Here is a 16,606-nt window from a genome sequence, read left to right as displayed (position 1 = left end):
AGCAGTGTAAGAGTAGAGGGAAAGTTACTCTTTTTGAAGGAATAGTGGTACTTCACATTATACTAGTCGTTGTTGTTACCCTTTCGTCTTTAATTCTTTTATTATTAGCTGCAAAGTCATGCTCTGAAACGTGCAATTAATCCTACGTTTTAGGCTGGTTCTTGATATACGAAAAAGTTTTAAATTTCTTTATTCGTATATTAACCAGTTGGACCGAGAGGAAAAAATAAATCATAGTAGGTGTTACCTATTGCTACAACAGGAATCACCACTTTAGAGTACACTGATTTATATATGTGTTCGTTATTAAACACAAAGCTACACAACGAGTTACATATGTTCATCGAGAGTATTGAGTGTCTTTCTTATAGCAAAGCCACATCGGGCTATCTGCTGAGTGCACTGAAGGGAATCGAACACCTAATTTTAGTGTAAATCCGTAGACTTACCGCTATACCAGCGGGAGGTGACTAGAGTATTGTAAGCCGGTTTTTAACATTAGAAACCCTCAAATGTACCATTTAGCCACTGGGAGGAAGAGGGATACTTATATAGTACCTGTAGTTTCATAAGAATGATAGGAAATACTCTTATAAAATCGATCTATTGAGTAAAACAAATGATACTGTTATTCAGAATCGGTCACAAAGCTCGAGCTTCGAATCTTTAAAACTTTCATAAGTACTTACGTTGTTAGTTTAAATATTTTCTCTTTTTACCCCGTGAGAGTGACCGAAATATTATTCACCTTTTGACACCATATTTCAAATCCTCCTATTACTATAAATTACGGAATAATTAGTCAGTATTACTCGGATATAGATGGTATGGTTTGTTTTAAATTTCGCGCAAAGCTACACGAAGGCTATCTGTGCTAGCCGTCCCTAATTTAGTAGTGTAAGACTTGAAGGAAGGCAGCTAGTCATAACCGTCCACCGCCAGCTCTTTTACCAAGAAATAGTTCGACTGACCGTCACATTATAACGCCCCCACGGTTGAAAGGGTGAGCATGTTTGGTATGATGAGAATTCGAACCCGCGACCCTAAGATTGCGAGTCGAGCGTCCCTAACCAGTTGACCATGCCGGGCCTGAATACAGTTGTACAATTATGTTAAATTTCGGGTTATCCTAACTTTTCTTTCTCTTTCTTTTAGCGAGGAATCGAACACTGGATTTTTAGTTGTTGTTAAACTTACCGTTTGTACACTGGGGAGGTGCGATCCTCACCCATTTTTGATGTTTTGTATTCAACGAAGCAGTAGAGAAATTTAAAGAACTCCTATGAAGATTCGTACAGACAAGATTAGACGTAAGCCTTTCGACTGTTAAGTGAGCTATAGGCTTTCAGATACCAAATGCTGTTTGTAAAAGTAATTAAACTAATTTTTTTTTAACAAAGCTCAATGAATGCTTTATTTTGAACAGAAGTCTCTCGAAATCAACGGTTAAATATGTAAGGATAGTCGCTGTTTGCCTCATCGGTAAGTCTGGTGGATTATAAGACTAAAAATCTGTCTTCGATACCTGTGGTAGGCACAGCACAGACACCTCATTGTATAGCTTTGTGCTCAACAATACGTAAAACTATCTCTGCATAGTAGTAACTAATTTTGAATTGACTGACTAGAGGGAAGGCAGATAGTCAACAGCACTTCACGTCAACTCTTGTTTTATCGAACAATGAGATTTGATCGTCACTCCTATAACGCACAAATGGCTCCCAATTGTGAAACACGTATTTGTTGTTTTCTTGTTTGTTTCAGAATCGTGATACACGAGCGATGGACTGACTCCTGGATCCGAAGTCTGGCACAATAATCAGGGGCTACGTTCGACCCACAAAGCTAAGCCTTAGATAGTGCATCACTAAATACAATTTCTATAGTTAAGTCATGATGTATCCTACTTTCTGTTTGTCTGTCACTCAAGTAGTTTCGTACAACGAACGTATTTAAAGATTAGCTAACATAAATGTATTGGTATATGAGCCTCAACGGCAACTTAGCGATTCATAGAGTTAATTATCAATACGGAAACTTTTATATAACTTTCAGGTATTGCTGTTAGCTGTCCTTCAGTTTTGAGCTACTAAACATACCAAAGACGGCCAGTCAGCACCCCACCTCCCGCCACAAGGGTTTCGCGCTGTTCCTGGAACTGAACGATAAGATTGACTGTCAGTTTTATAACACCCTAAAGCTTTGCGCTGCTCCTGGAACTGAACGATAAGATTGACTGTCAGTTTTATAACGCCCTAAAGTTTTGCGCTGTTCCTGGAACTGTACGATAAGATTGACTGTCAGTTTTATAACGCCCTAAAGCTTTGCGCTGTTCCTGGAACTGAACGATAAGATTGACTGTCAGTTTTATAACGCCCTAAAGCTTTGCGCTGTTCCTGGAACTGAACGATAAGATTGACTGTCAGTTTTATAACGCCCTAAAGATTTGCGCTGTTCCTGGAACTGAACGATAAGATTGACTGTCAGTTTTATAACGCCCTAAAGCTTTGCGCTGTTCCTGGAACTGAACGATAAGATTGACTGTCAGTTTTATAACGCCCTAAAGCTTTGCGGTGTTCCTGGAACTGAACGATAAGATTGACTGTCAGTTTTATAACGCCCTAAAGCTTTGCGCTGTTCCTGGAACTGAACGATAAGATTGACTGTCAGTTTTATAACGCCCTAAAGCTTTGCGCTGTTCCTGGAACTAAACGATAAGGTTGACTGTCAGTTTTATAACGCCCTAAAACTGAAAGCACAGAATGTGTTCAACAACGCTGTAGCTCGAATTTTGGATTTTCCAAAACGCTCATCACTAGGCCACTCCTAACCCTTTGTTGGTTTCAGGTATTGTTTATTTAACTGTCGGAAACACTTTCGATAAAAAATAAATAAATTATCCAAATATTGATCCAATTATTTGAACGAGAAGAATGAAAGATTACTCCGAAACTTCTGCGTGATGTTATGACACATCTTTAATTACTGAGTTTGTATGAGATAGATAATGTTGAACGTAAACAAACGAAACTGGACACGAGATTAAAACATAAAGGCGAGTAAGCATCCTTTACTTAACAGACATTATAGGAATACCCATAATTAGTGTATTTGACGCCCCAAAATTCATTAACACGTAAATGTACACGACGCATGCTCCTACAATGTGCTTATACAAAACTCCTAATCTTCGTATAGTATTAACTAGTTTCAACCATTAGGTTCAGTGCTTAAATTCTATCTAGAAAATAGTTCAATCCATAAGGGTCTATTAATTTGGAAACAGATGTTATTAACAATGACACGTGTCTACGTGATTTAAAAAAAAATTACCCACCCATGCACACCGTTGCTGATGTTCGCAGTTTATTATTATGTTATGCAAAGGTAACACTTTCACGTGTATATGCAGAAGCACAGAGGTAAAGATATTAGCATTTAAACAAGGTCTAAGGTCTCTTATAGCTCTAAAAAACTACAACAATAGTTTTTAAAAGCGTTACTTTCCGTGTATTTATACATAAATATGTACCTTACATATACACATAATCTTTCTGGCTTTCGTAAACCAGTTAATGTAAACAAATAAAATAAAAAATCTCACAGCAACACATTCCGTCTCCTAACGGACGCGAAGTTCATGCAGGCCCAGAATGTCTCTCAGACAACATAAAAAACCAGACAATGAAAAAACGGGCGTCTTTCCAATGCTCGTGACGTCTGCTGTACAGCGCCTACTCCGTGTTCAACATTTTTTTTCCTTTTTGATGAATAAACGGGATGATTTTTTTCCATATTTCTGACATATTCGTACAAACAGTTTGATATAAAACACTTTACGACTAAAATGAAAAACAGCGAAATAATAGATTAAAAACAACAAACAACCAAAACTTCTCATATGATAAAACATAAAAGAGCTCTAGTGTTGCAAGTGATGTCTTCGAAGCTAATAAACTAAACGCTGCCACGTGCTAGTCAAGTGAGCTTAACGTAAAGAAGCACCAGCTTCATATCTTCTATTTATAAAGAGTGAGGGGTGGCAATCGAGTGTAATACAGTGCTCACACACGCGGAACTATTTTTTTAGATTATAGCAACAGACAAGACATGGATTGAGAGAGATGCACGTGCAGAGAAAGTAAACCAATCGGTTTTCTTCAGTACAGTTCGATTACAGATTTGAAAAAAATATATGTAACTGTGTGGATATTCATTTTGTGTGTGTTTGTGTTTTCTTATAGCAAAGCCACATCAGGCTATCTGCTGAGCCCACCGAGAGGAATCGAACCCCTGATTTTAGCGTTGTAAATCCAAAGACATACCGCTGTACTAGCGGAGGGCATTCATTTTCTAGCAGGATCATATAATTTCTAATTGCAACTGATTCAGAGGTATCATACCTGAGAACGTTTGTGCGAAAACATTCAATTTAAATCTATGTGAGCACACACAATATACATTAACTTATTTTAAAGCACTCGACTCGAAAACAAAACAATTGTAAAAATTTTCAATACTTTTTTTTTTCTGGGGGTGGATGGGTGGGTGCATAAATCTTAACAACTAAACTGAAAAGAGTTCGCTTACTTTCTGAGTTGGCTAGTCACGTACGCGAGCTAAAACATTAAGTAAGCAAATACATAATGAAAATCAAACTTATGTACAGGACATCTCTATAAATTACTTCCGATTGTTTGTTTTAGAGCAGGGTCTACACAGCACAGGGTTGCATATTGCGCCAATGCCATTAGCAAAGATCACAAAGAGGTGTAGTTTTACGAATGTACATAAAATTAAAAAAAAAAAGGTTTTCTCTTTGGATGTGCTGCACGTTCTGCGTAATATGTTATTTTAGACCTATACCAGTTATGCTACACATTTTTAAAGAATAATTTAAATGTGAATCATCTCCTAGAAAGAAAGTTGCTTTTTTGTTCATGCATATATATTTCTCAATATATTCACGTACGAACAGCGGTTAAGTCTATGCAATTACAACGCTAAAATCCAGGGTTTGATCTCCTGCGAAGGAAACAGCAGAAACTCCAGTGTGGCTTAACAAACAAATTCAGTGTGTCAGTGTACTTTTATGTATGTTCCAACGGTACAATGGTGTCGATAGATGGCGTTTTGTGGACTTGCAATATATCTGTCTCACAGAGTTTAAGAACCATAAATTACAGCGCATGCACACAAGAAATTGATTTTTTAGATTGGTATACGAAATGTATTTTAACTCGAGAATATACATTATTTAACATATGTTTCTAAACTTTATAGCTAATGGTATTCTAAAGTACACAATATGAACGTAAAAATTAGCTTTTCAAAATGAATCAAATATCTCGAGATTTTCGGAGAGAAGACTTTCCTTTATCAGGAGTGAAATGAAAACCCAATAACTCGAGCTCACTCAGATTATTTGGTTTCTTTCGTCATGTTAAACTTTTTGACTGATATACTATTTCAAAAGGAAAATGAAGACATACATGTTTACAATTTCTTACATATTCTGTTGCATTCTGATCTATTTCTTGAATGAGTGAGGTTATTTTATGAACGGTTTTAAATCATTATTCACTGTTAGCTTAAAAATGCATAATTAGGACAATGTGTAATCTATCAACGCAATACTTATACATCTACTTATATATACATATAGTTTATCGTAGTTCGGCTTGGAAAAGTGGGTTAAGACGTTCGACTCGTAATCTGAGGGTCGCGGGTTCGCATTCCCCTCGCACCAAACATGCTCGTCCTTTCAGCCGTGGGGGCGTTATAATGTAATAATCAGTCCCACTATTTGTCGTTCAAAGAGTAGCCCAAGAGTTGGCGGTGGGTGGTGATGACTAGCTGCCTTCCCTCTAGTCTTACACTGCTAAATTAGGGACGACTAGCACACATAGCCCTCGAGTAGCTTTGTGCGAAATTCCAAACAAATACTTTTTTTTTTATAATTTTCAGCTCACTGTAAGCTAATACTTTTAAACCAAAGTTTTGTTTTGTCCGATTATCAACATCTCTTGAATAGTTAACCTACAATTCATTAAGAATTTAAATTCAATTTTCTTGTTAATGTTTCTTTACGTGCACTTATTATCGTAAAACAAAATAAATAAAAAAATGGAAATTTAAAAACCTGCTAATAGGGGTAATAAAAAGTAAGAGAACAACGCTAGTGCTACTGTAGACATTATTTACTCAAACCACAAACGTCTGTTTTCTGCCTCATGCTGTTACCTAGAATTACATTTAGTGGAATCAAAATAGAGATACGTAGTATAAGTGAATAATCTCTCCAGTATTTCCAGCCCTGTTTCCTTAATTATTTATGACCCCTGTACGTAGGTTTTCTAATTCTCAGTTTTTATATTTCTCTTGTTTGTTGTTGGTTTTTTTTATGCACAACTACAGACAAAGGATTACTTGATATGATAGCTAGCTTTATGCATTGTAATAATAATAAACATAGGTAGTACCTAGCTGATATGGTTCATGATGATTTACTATAGCTATTGACTAGTTGATCGCATTAGTGTAAGATGTAAAATATTAAGCTACAACTGGATATTTTGAGAATATCGTGAGCACGTATAGCTTCTGTGTTACTACATTCACTATATATAATGCAAAGCAATGGGAAAATATAGGTTTGAAGAAAGATACAACTTTCCCATTAAGCACATATAAAACTTTACAAGTAGAAAAGCAGTCATTTCAAATAAAGCATTGTTTTAAATAAGCCTTCGTGTCTTTTCAATAACTATTTGAGGAATTATGTAATAAAATTTAATATTATGTTTTTTTTTGTTTTCTTTTCTCCTTCAACTTCATACATAATAGAGGAACTGACTCCCTAAAGACCCTAAAGCATTAAGTTTCTACATGTTACAGTCATCTAATATTCATTTTTCATTGACTGGTAATTCCTGTTTCAACCCTATTCTTAAGCTTTTAAAAGAAAAATCAGATATTTGTAAGAAAGCTAACTCCAAGGGGCAATGATAACATCGTTTATCTATAAAAGGTTTGGGTGCAATATACAGAGTCGTTTTTGTTATAGAATGGCAAGTGAATAAAAAGAATAATTACAAACAGGCCGCTCTGAGTGGGTCTTCTTCACCTTGTAAGTCTAACGTGTGTGCTTTTGTTGCATGTTTATATGTGAACAACTTTAGCAGGCAGTGTTACTTGAACTGAATCTTTAATGTTTAAGGTGCTTTCTACACGAACGTTCGATGGCGATTTTGTGTAATTTTTTTGCGATCCCTATTATGAACCACTATAATACATCAATTTAAAACTTGTACTTCAACACCATGTTCTAACCAAAGTTAATTTATTATAATCATTTCTTTAGTCACGTCTCATAAATTTTAGGCAATAACGGATTTTTCAATCATAGACAACTTTATCAAAAAGCGTGTGTTTTCTTATAGCAAAGCCACTTTGGGCTATCTGCTAAGTCCACCGAGAGGAATCGAACCCCTGATTTTAGCGTTGTAAATCCAAAGACTTACCGCTGTACCAGCGTGGGACTTGTCAATAAGTAAGCCTTTTTTCTACAATGAACATCTCTTACGAGTCATTAGTAAAACTAGTAATCCATATATCTTGGTACCAAGCGTTGTCCGAGTGACCTCTTCGTCACGACGAGCTGTCAGATTTCAATCCCTTCTTACATTTTAACCCGTTCACAATATGAATATGACTACTTCTTCACCAAGACTAGCAAGTTAATGTTCCCGTATTGCTCTCTGAGCCACCTTTCCATTATTTTTCATATGCATATGCAATATCGTACATTTCTCGTTCCATATGCGCTTCATTTTAAAACATTTTGTTCTCAATTTCTTCACCGTCCATTTGATTAAGCACTTCCTTACTAGTCCATGAATCATGATAACTACAAGGAACGACCATATCCAAAACCAATAGCCCAGAAGACTTCTCGACTAGATTAACACAAGCTTTACATCACGCTACGTTTTTTTCTTGCTTTTTTTTATTTCTGTGTTCACAACTCTGACTTATTCACATTAACAAATTAATTAATTAATTTTTGCAACCTCAGCCACTCAGCTAACTAATTTTTTTTTTTTTTTCGCTCTTTCATAACTCCGCCCACCCATGAGTTTGCCAATCAATTCCTCAGTTCAAGATCACGAGGTTCTCGTCTGAAAATGTCACTTGGTCCTTTTCTAGATAATATTCCTTTGAGTGTTTCGCAAAATCTTATCTTAATAGCTGATTTCTTAACAACCACTCGTTATCCAGAAACTTTCGTGTGTGTTTTTTTTTAGCTGCGGCGAAATGGCTCATAGCATGATTTGATTTTTTCTGAGTACAGATTTTTAGCTCATACCTCCGTCATCTCTTGACCGATTTAGATTTAGTTACAGTTTTGGACTAAGGACATCAAAACATTTCGACTGGCATATTTGACCACGCGTAAGTCTCATTAATTAACTTACTTTAATCCTACCTAAAGGATTTTCAAGTGCCATGACTATTGAAGATTCCCTTTTGTTGTTGTTGTTTATAGATGCATATGTAGATTGCGTGTAATTTTCCTTATGACAAAAGATTAATGTGTCTTATAGTAACCGTTGGTTGAGTATTAACTTGCTCTCTTATGACCTGAATCAGAAACTTCTTTGCGATCACGTAAGGCTAAGTTAAGTTAGGTGTGTTTATTTATAATATATCAAAAAAATTCGAAAATCGATAAATATGAAAAGTATGGAATGAAAAATGAAACGGGGTTCTCGCAGTGTCAGTAAACTGTTCCACAGTTTCTTCAATGAATAATGCTTTCAACTTTCAGTCTGCTCATGCAATTGCTTAGAACATTTCTAATTCTTCAATAACTAAAACGGAACAATAAGAAGCAACAACTGGGCAGATGGCAAGTATGATTCAATTTTAGGAAACCGACGAACATTCGAATTACGCTTCTGAATGTGCTATTCCGTTTTTCACTTTCAAACCTGAATGAAACTGGAAAATTCGAAGTCACGTCTATCGAACATATTTCTATGAAGAAATATAATAACATGTACACATGTATCTCTTGTTATTGTCTCAAGATCATTCTTTAGGGAGTAGAATACTATTAGGCATATGTTTATTTTAGTAACGTAAGATGCATTAGCTCGCACTAATGAACAACGCTCATACGACAATAAACTTAAAACTGTATCAGTTTCTATAAACTGAGCTGAGCCAGTGGTTACACGATTTTACGTTTTCAAACACTTCACGCAACGCTACACAAAGACTGACAGCGCACAGCCACCAGTAGTGTTGAACTGAGAAACTAGAAGGAAGATAAACAACAACACCCACCGCCAACATTTAGGCTATTCCTTTTTCCGTGTCTGATTAAGTAGTGGGATTTGACCGTTACTCTTTTAATAATCCAAAGTACGGAGAGTGTTTTACAACAACGGGGCGCGGACCATGAATTACCAGCCAGGCACCTTAATTCATCAAGCCACAACTGGCCAACAATTGAACTAATAATAAACAAACGTAGACACATGGTGATAACATCTGAAAATACATAAGGGTTAAAAGTTATTCTGAGGGGAAAACTGAATGAACGTTTCGGTTAATGGACCTTCAATGCTACACAAGAATGTTAGCGATTTTATTGTATTTAAAAATCGGCAGCTGTTTTAAATTATATTTATGAAATATTGAAAATACGTTTGAAATTTATAATGAAAAAAAGCGTGGTAGACCAATACTGTCAAAATTCGAAATACATTAGTGCCACTAAATATATAAAATAGTATTAGTAATTATTATGATAGAAGGTGTTATATATTTGATTGTTCTTATGTACAAACGTACACAATGGGGTATCTGTGCCCTGTTCACCACAGGTATGTATCGAAACCCAGTGTTTAGCACTGTAAGCCTACTGACTTACCACTTTTTAACCGGGGGTTGGGGGTAAGGTAAAAAGTAGCAACAAAAGCTTATTCATTTGTCCATAACGATAATTGTTTCCCTTCACTCAAACTTCACAATGGGTTTTCTGCGCTGTACCCGTCTGGGTGGACCGAACTCCCAGTTTTAGTTAACAGAATCAATTACAGCTTAATACACACAAAGATATACAAGCTATGCCTGATTTTTGCACGTATAACAACTTTCATTAGAATGGAATACAAAAAAAAAAATGATGCAAATGTATTGTGTATGTGTATATATACATATACATACACACCACCAAACAAAACTGTTCACAAATAGCTAGAAATAATATCCATAACATTAACCAATCAATATTTAAAAAAATACATTAAGTAATTTTGTGTTATTAATTCGTACATAAATGACTAATTGTAAATGACTCAAATAAAATTCATAATAATTATAATTCACTTGTTTAATTTTATCCACACTACAACAGTTGTTGTTCATGGAAACTAGCCTATTGAGCCCTGGTCTTACACGAAAGGTCTCGTCAATATTAGATATGCCATATATTGTACGGTTGACATAAAGGGGCCGAAAACAGCCTGAGAGCACCACCTGTTTTAACCACTCGCACCACTGTACACTAGTGTGTTATCAGTTAGTCAGTAGATACTAAAAAAGGCTAGAAGAGTTACGCACTCTGTAGGCTACAACACCGAATTTGAAAAGGAAGAAATAAAAATATTTGTTGCTCTTAGTTCTATCTATTTTTGAAACCGAAAACCTTCAAGGACCGCGCAGACATACAGCTACTAAAAATGTCTTTATTTTTAATAATAGATTCGTACTAGTTTGTACTCCTGATAATAAATAAACCAGACTAAAGAATTTAGACACTGTCATTTATAAACATTATAATAAATACAATAAATAAATATTATTGATATCCCTTCCTGGATTTATTTATAACATAAATTGAAAGCTATCTGATATTTCTCTCGTGCATTGTAAACAAAGGTTTAGAATAAATTTTGTGTATAGTTTTGTAAGCACACATACACTATTAAGTGCATAACACAATGGAAGTAAAACACAAATTGACAAACAAATTGTATAACTAATAGAAAAGAAATTATTATGTGTTATATATAGTATGTTTAAGCTTTTACCTTCAGTTTGGTCAAATAAAAAAATAGATGCGTATCTGATATATATGTAGGGTGTCCAAAAATTTTGGATAACTTTTGAAGAAATTCACACCTGAAAAACAAGTTAAAATATATGAACACGTTTTGGTTATGTGCAAGACGTCCAGTAACTTTTCACGTAATTCATTCGTACTTTAAAACAGTATTCAGAAGCACTTTAGTTTGTAATATCCCCAAATGTGGTGAAACAAAGTTCTGAAACATGACAAAGAACGCGTTTCCCCCTAACATTTATCTCTACAAACAAGAAAGGACCAATGACGGGTGATTGTTGCCCGGATGTTCACTTCTGGACTGCTTTTAACTTCTTCACGTGATGTAAACAAAACTTTAAATATTATTCTTGCAAGTGTAACAAAACGCGTGCTTCTATATTAAACAATTTTCCCGGTATGATTTTTCAAAAGTGTTCATAAAATGCTTGTATATCCTGTATACAATTTCTACTTCTCACGTTCATGTATTATATACGGTTCTTACTTCTCACATTCATACAGTATATACGGTTCTTACTTCTCACATTCATACAGTATATACGGTTTTACTTCTCACATTCATACAGTATATACGGTTCTTACTTCTCACATTCATACAGTATATACGGTTTTTACTTCTCACATTCATACAGTATATACGGTTCTTACTTCTCACATTCATACAGTATATACGGTTTCTACTTCTCACATTCATACAGTATATACGGTTCTTACTTCTCACATTCATACAGTATATACGGTTTTACTTCTCACATTCATACAGTATATACGGTTCTTACTTCTCACATTCATACAGTATATACGGTTTCTACTTCTCACATTCATACAGTATATACGGTTCTTACTTCTCACATTCATACAGTATATACGGTTCTTACTTCTCACATTCATACAGTATATACGGTTCTTACTTCTCACATTCATACAGTATATACGGTTCTTACTTCTCACATTCATACAGTATATACGGTTTTTACTTCTCACATTCATACAGTATATACAATTTCTACTTCTCACATTCATACAGTATATACAATTTCTACTTCTCACATTCATACAGTATATACGGTTCTTACTTCTCACATTCATACAGTATATACGGTTTTTACTTCTCACATTCATACAGTATATACGGTTTTTACTTCTCACATCCATACAGTATATACGGTTCTTACTTCTCACATTCATACAGTATATACGGTTTTTACTTCTCACATCCATACAGTATATACGGTTTTTACTTCTCACATCCATACAGTATATACGGTTCTTACTTCTCACATTCATACAGTATATACGGTTTTTACTTCTCACATTCATACAGTATATACGGTTCTTACTTCTCACATTCATACAGTATATACGGTTTTACTTCTCACATTCATACAGTATATACGGTTTTACTTCTCACATTCATACAGTATATACGGTTTTACTTCTCACATTCATACAGTATATACGGTTCTTACTTCTCACATTCATACAGTATATACGGTTCTTACTTCTCACATTCATACAGTATATACGGTTCTTACTTCTCACATTCATACAGTATATACGGTTCTTACTTCTCACATTCATACAGTATATACAGTTTTTACTTCTCACATTCATACAGTATATACAGTTTTTACTTCTCACGTTCATACAGTATATATATTGTTCACTTCCTGTTTATATGCTATTTGCCTTCTCACTTCTGCACAGTACACAGACTCACCTCTCAAGTCGCTTCAGCTGCTTATTCAGTTCACTTTTTTCATTAATGAGTTTCATTTGCTGTGTGGACAACTGATCCAACTGTCGTTGAGTCTGTGTAACTCCAGGATAGTTCTGGAGCTCTCGACACTGCTGCAGTTTAGCTTTTAGTTCCTCCTGTTGGGCTCCTAAGGTCTTCAGTTGTTCTCCTATCACTTCAATTCGTTCCTAAACAATTCCATGCCATGTTGAATATAAAAAAAAAAGGATACTTAAATTCCTAGGATGAACCAAAATACTCACATAACTTCTTTATCATTATTTCAAATACCAGCTAGTTTTATTATTTCTTCCTATAAGTTGCAGGAAACATTCTTAATAACACAAATTTCTCTCTGTTTTTAATAGCCTACAACACTGTTTTAAAAACATTTGGTGCGCGTTCTGGTAACTGGTGGGGGTGCGCACTTTTGGCGGAGGAGGCAAAAAAAATAACGACGGAAGAAACAGAAGAGATATAGACGTCGATAACCTAACAAATCTGTCGCTCTTAATTTCCTGCTCTCCTATTTTCATTTTAAAAGAATTATTAAAAACAAATAAATAAAACACTGATGTTATTGCTTTCACTTGTGATTATTTTAATGTGAAGGGACGCACAACGAAAACTTTGTTTAGTCAGGTGGGCGCTGATAGCTTTCTCTGTGTTGGTATTTGGGTAATTATGTGGAATACCCTGGAGGGTCAGGTGCACTTCCTCCATCCCGTACTTTGATGGCGTCTATAGTTAGGGTGTGGTATTTGGTATAACTTTGGGCCAGAATATGACACCGTACTCAGGCCTGTTTCAGGGCAGTGTTCATGTATAGTCGTGAAAAAATTTGTTTGTCCCTCTTTTGTTTTTTATTTTATTTTTTTCATTTCTTTCTTATTTATTTTATTTTTTCCTTTCTTTTTCCATATATATAAAATACTATTACTAATAATAAGAAAAATAATGATAAAAATAAAACTAGTATTACGTGTTTAGTGCGTGGTGGCCAGCTTGTTTCATATTTCTTAAATATATATTTATAGGAGAGAGGTACTTAAGACTACTTTCATCATGCACGTAGTGTCTGTCGGAGAGAGGTACTTAGGACTATTTCATCATGCACGTAGTGTCTGTCGGAGAGAGGTACTTAGGACTATGTTCATCATGTATGTAGTGTCTGTCGAGATCACACATTAAGTCATTTTTATGCCAATTTTATTAAAATAATTTAGTGCATTATGCAAGAGTCTTTCAGATATTGTTTCTCTGTTTACATACTTGTACATGAATGTGGATGAAGTGCTACATGGTACTTTATAGGATAAGTTAGAACTGCATTTTGTATTCTTTGTAGTTTCTGTAGTTGTTTGGGTGATATGTTTATCCAGGCAGGAGATGCGTAGTCCACTATGGGTCTAATGTAGGTTTTGTAGATTTTTATTATATTGTCTGGTGATGTTCCTTGGTTTTTACCTGAAAGACTTCTTGCATAATTTGCTCTTTTCCAGATTCGTATCAGGTTATTGTTTGTATGCTGTATCCACGTTAATTTTAAATCGTAAGTTAGACCGAGAAATTTAGCAAAAGTAGCAGTCAGTAAAAGTGATCCATTCATGTATAACTTGGGTGGATCTTTTTTCAGTTTATTTAATCTGTTGAATAATATTACTCGGGTTTTCGGATTATTTATTTTTATTCTATATTTCCTTCAGTATTCTTCTATTATTCAGGACTGGCTGGAGGTTTGTTGCTGCTATTGTAGGAGTAGGGGCACTTTTCAGACTGCTACACAGTCAACAAATTGTGATGCTAAACCTAAATTTAGGTCCGACTTATTACTCACATACATGATAAATAAGATAGGGCTAACTACCCCCCCTGTGGGATTCCTGTCTCGGGTGAAAAGGACCCTGAGTGGGCCACATTCACATCTACTTTGCACATTCTGTTTTCCAGGAAGTTAGATAGCCAGCGAATAATTCCCTGGGGTAAAGCCATTTCTTTTAACCGATGACGTAATCCATTATGCCACACTGTGTCAAATGCTTTCTCAATATCGAGAAAGCAAGTTACAGTGCATTCGTTTTTGTTAAAGCTGTCTGTAATTGATTCAGTTAATCTGATTAAGTGGTCTGTAGTTTGTCTGTAGTTTCTAAATCCGTTTTCAATTTCTGGTAATTTTGAATTTACTTCTAAATATACGGATAGACGATTACTAATTATCCTCTCTAATATTTTACCAATACAACTGGTTAGGCTAATTGGGCGGTAGTTGTTTGGTTTATTCGCTGGCTTTCCTTCTTTCTGGAACATTAATATTATTGCTTCCTTCCAAGAAGCGGGGATATATCCAGCTGATAATGATAGGTTAAATAAGGCTGTTAGGTGTTCATATAATTTCTGAGTGCCGTGTTTTAGGAGTATTGCTTAGATGCCATCTTCTCCAGGAGCTTTGTTTTTTGTGTTTTTGATAGCAGTTGTTACTGTTATATCTTTTATTAGTTGATGAGTGCTCCAGTCTATTGTTTTCTCTGGTTTTATTAATGTGTTTACTTGGAATATAGGTTTGTATACACTTTTGTTATGATCAATAAAGTTATTGACTGTATTATAGAAGTATCTGTTCATGTCTGGTTCATGATGTGTCTTGAATGTGTTTATTAGGTTTTATTAAAGATCTCAGCTTTTTCTATGTTAGTGTACGTTGTTTCTCCATCTAGTTCAAGTGGTGGGTATATTGTGTTTGTTGTTCCTGTATTCGTAAATCTTTTTAAATGTGTCCAGAATTGTTTTGGATCTGTTTTGTGATTTAATTCTGAACAGAAGTTTTCCCAGTTATCTTGTTTTTGTTGTCGGATTAAATGTCTTATTTCTTATAGTATTTTTTTGTTTTTAGCGTGGAGTTGCGATTTTGTATGTTCTGTCTGCGTAGTCCTTTATTAAGTGTATTATATCTTGATGTGGTTTCCATGAGTGAGTTGTTGTGATGTGTTTTTTGTTTCGATATAGAGCTGTTGGCTGCATGTTTCAGACACTCGGAGATTATATGACGGTATACATCTATATCTGATGCTTCCGCGGCAAAATGTAGTACTTAAGATGGTAAAGTTTGATTTATGACAGTTTGATATATTGGCCAATTTACTTTGTTATAATTCAGTTTATCTTTAACTTTAATTTTGTTTAAGTGGGGGGTGAGATTGAAGATACACCAAACTGGGAGGTGGTCATTGTCCAAATCGTGACCAACATGAAAGTTTACAAATTTGCGACTCATATTATACGAACACAGACATAGGTCCAGTATTTCACTGGTGCCATGTGCGTACGAGATATGTGTCGGTGTTGCATCGTTTAATATCAAATTGGTTTCGGCTAGAAATTTATAAGGTATTTTACCAGTTGCGTTTCTACAACGACAGTTGAATGTTGTGTGTTTGCTATTTAAATCTCCTGTAATAACTATATTGAGATTTTGATTATATATTGAATGCAAAAGATTTGCATCTAATACTTTGCTAAGCGAACAATAAATGCTCGCCACAGTTACGTCAGTATTATTTTGCATTCTTATGTTTATGATTACTGATTCGTTAGAGGAGGGTAGTTTAAGTTCCTGAACTGTAAGTTCAGTTCTGTACAATAATAAAATTCCTCGGTTGGGATCTCTTTTATCCATCATGTCTGATGATGGAGAAACCTTTTTATTTTGAAACTATAGTATGTATAAAGGGCAG

At 35.0% G+C, this 16,606-nt stretch overlaps 1 protein-coding gene across 8 annotated transcripts in view; it reads right to left on the bottom strand.

The window, feature by feature from the left end:
- The window catches only part of LOC143240121 (NAB transcription cofactor mab-10-like), a 185,443-nt gene that overhangs the window by 16,683 nt on the left and 152,154 nt on the right, over positions 1-16,606 (bottom strand). For all 8 annotated transcript variants that reach the window (XM_076482033.1, XM_076482037.1, XM_076482038.1 and 5 more), the window contains one exon: positions 12,858-13,063. In XM_076482033.1, the coding sequence (XP_076338148.1) occupies positions 12,858-13,063 (206 nt within the window). The remainder of the gene's footprint in view (positions 1-12,857; positions 13,064-16,606) is intronic.

This window comes from Tachypleus tridentatus, chromosome 13 (assembly GCF_004210375.1).
Source record: "Tachypleus tridentatus isolate NWPU-2018 chromosome 13, ASM421037v1, whole genome shotgun sequence".
In the NCBI taxonomy this organism is placed as follows: Eukaryota; Metazoa; Arthropoda; class Merostomata; order Xiphosura; family Limulidae; genus Tachypleus; species Tachypleus tridentatus.
The sequence above is the reverse complement of the archived record's forward strand: the minus strand, read 5'-3'. Positions and strand labels throughout refer to the sequence as shown.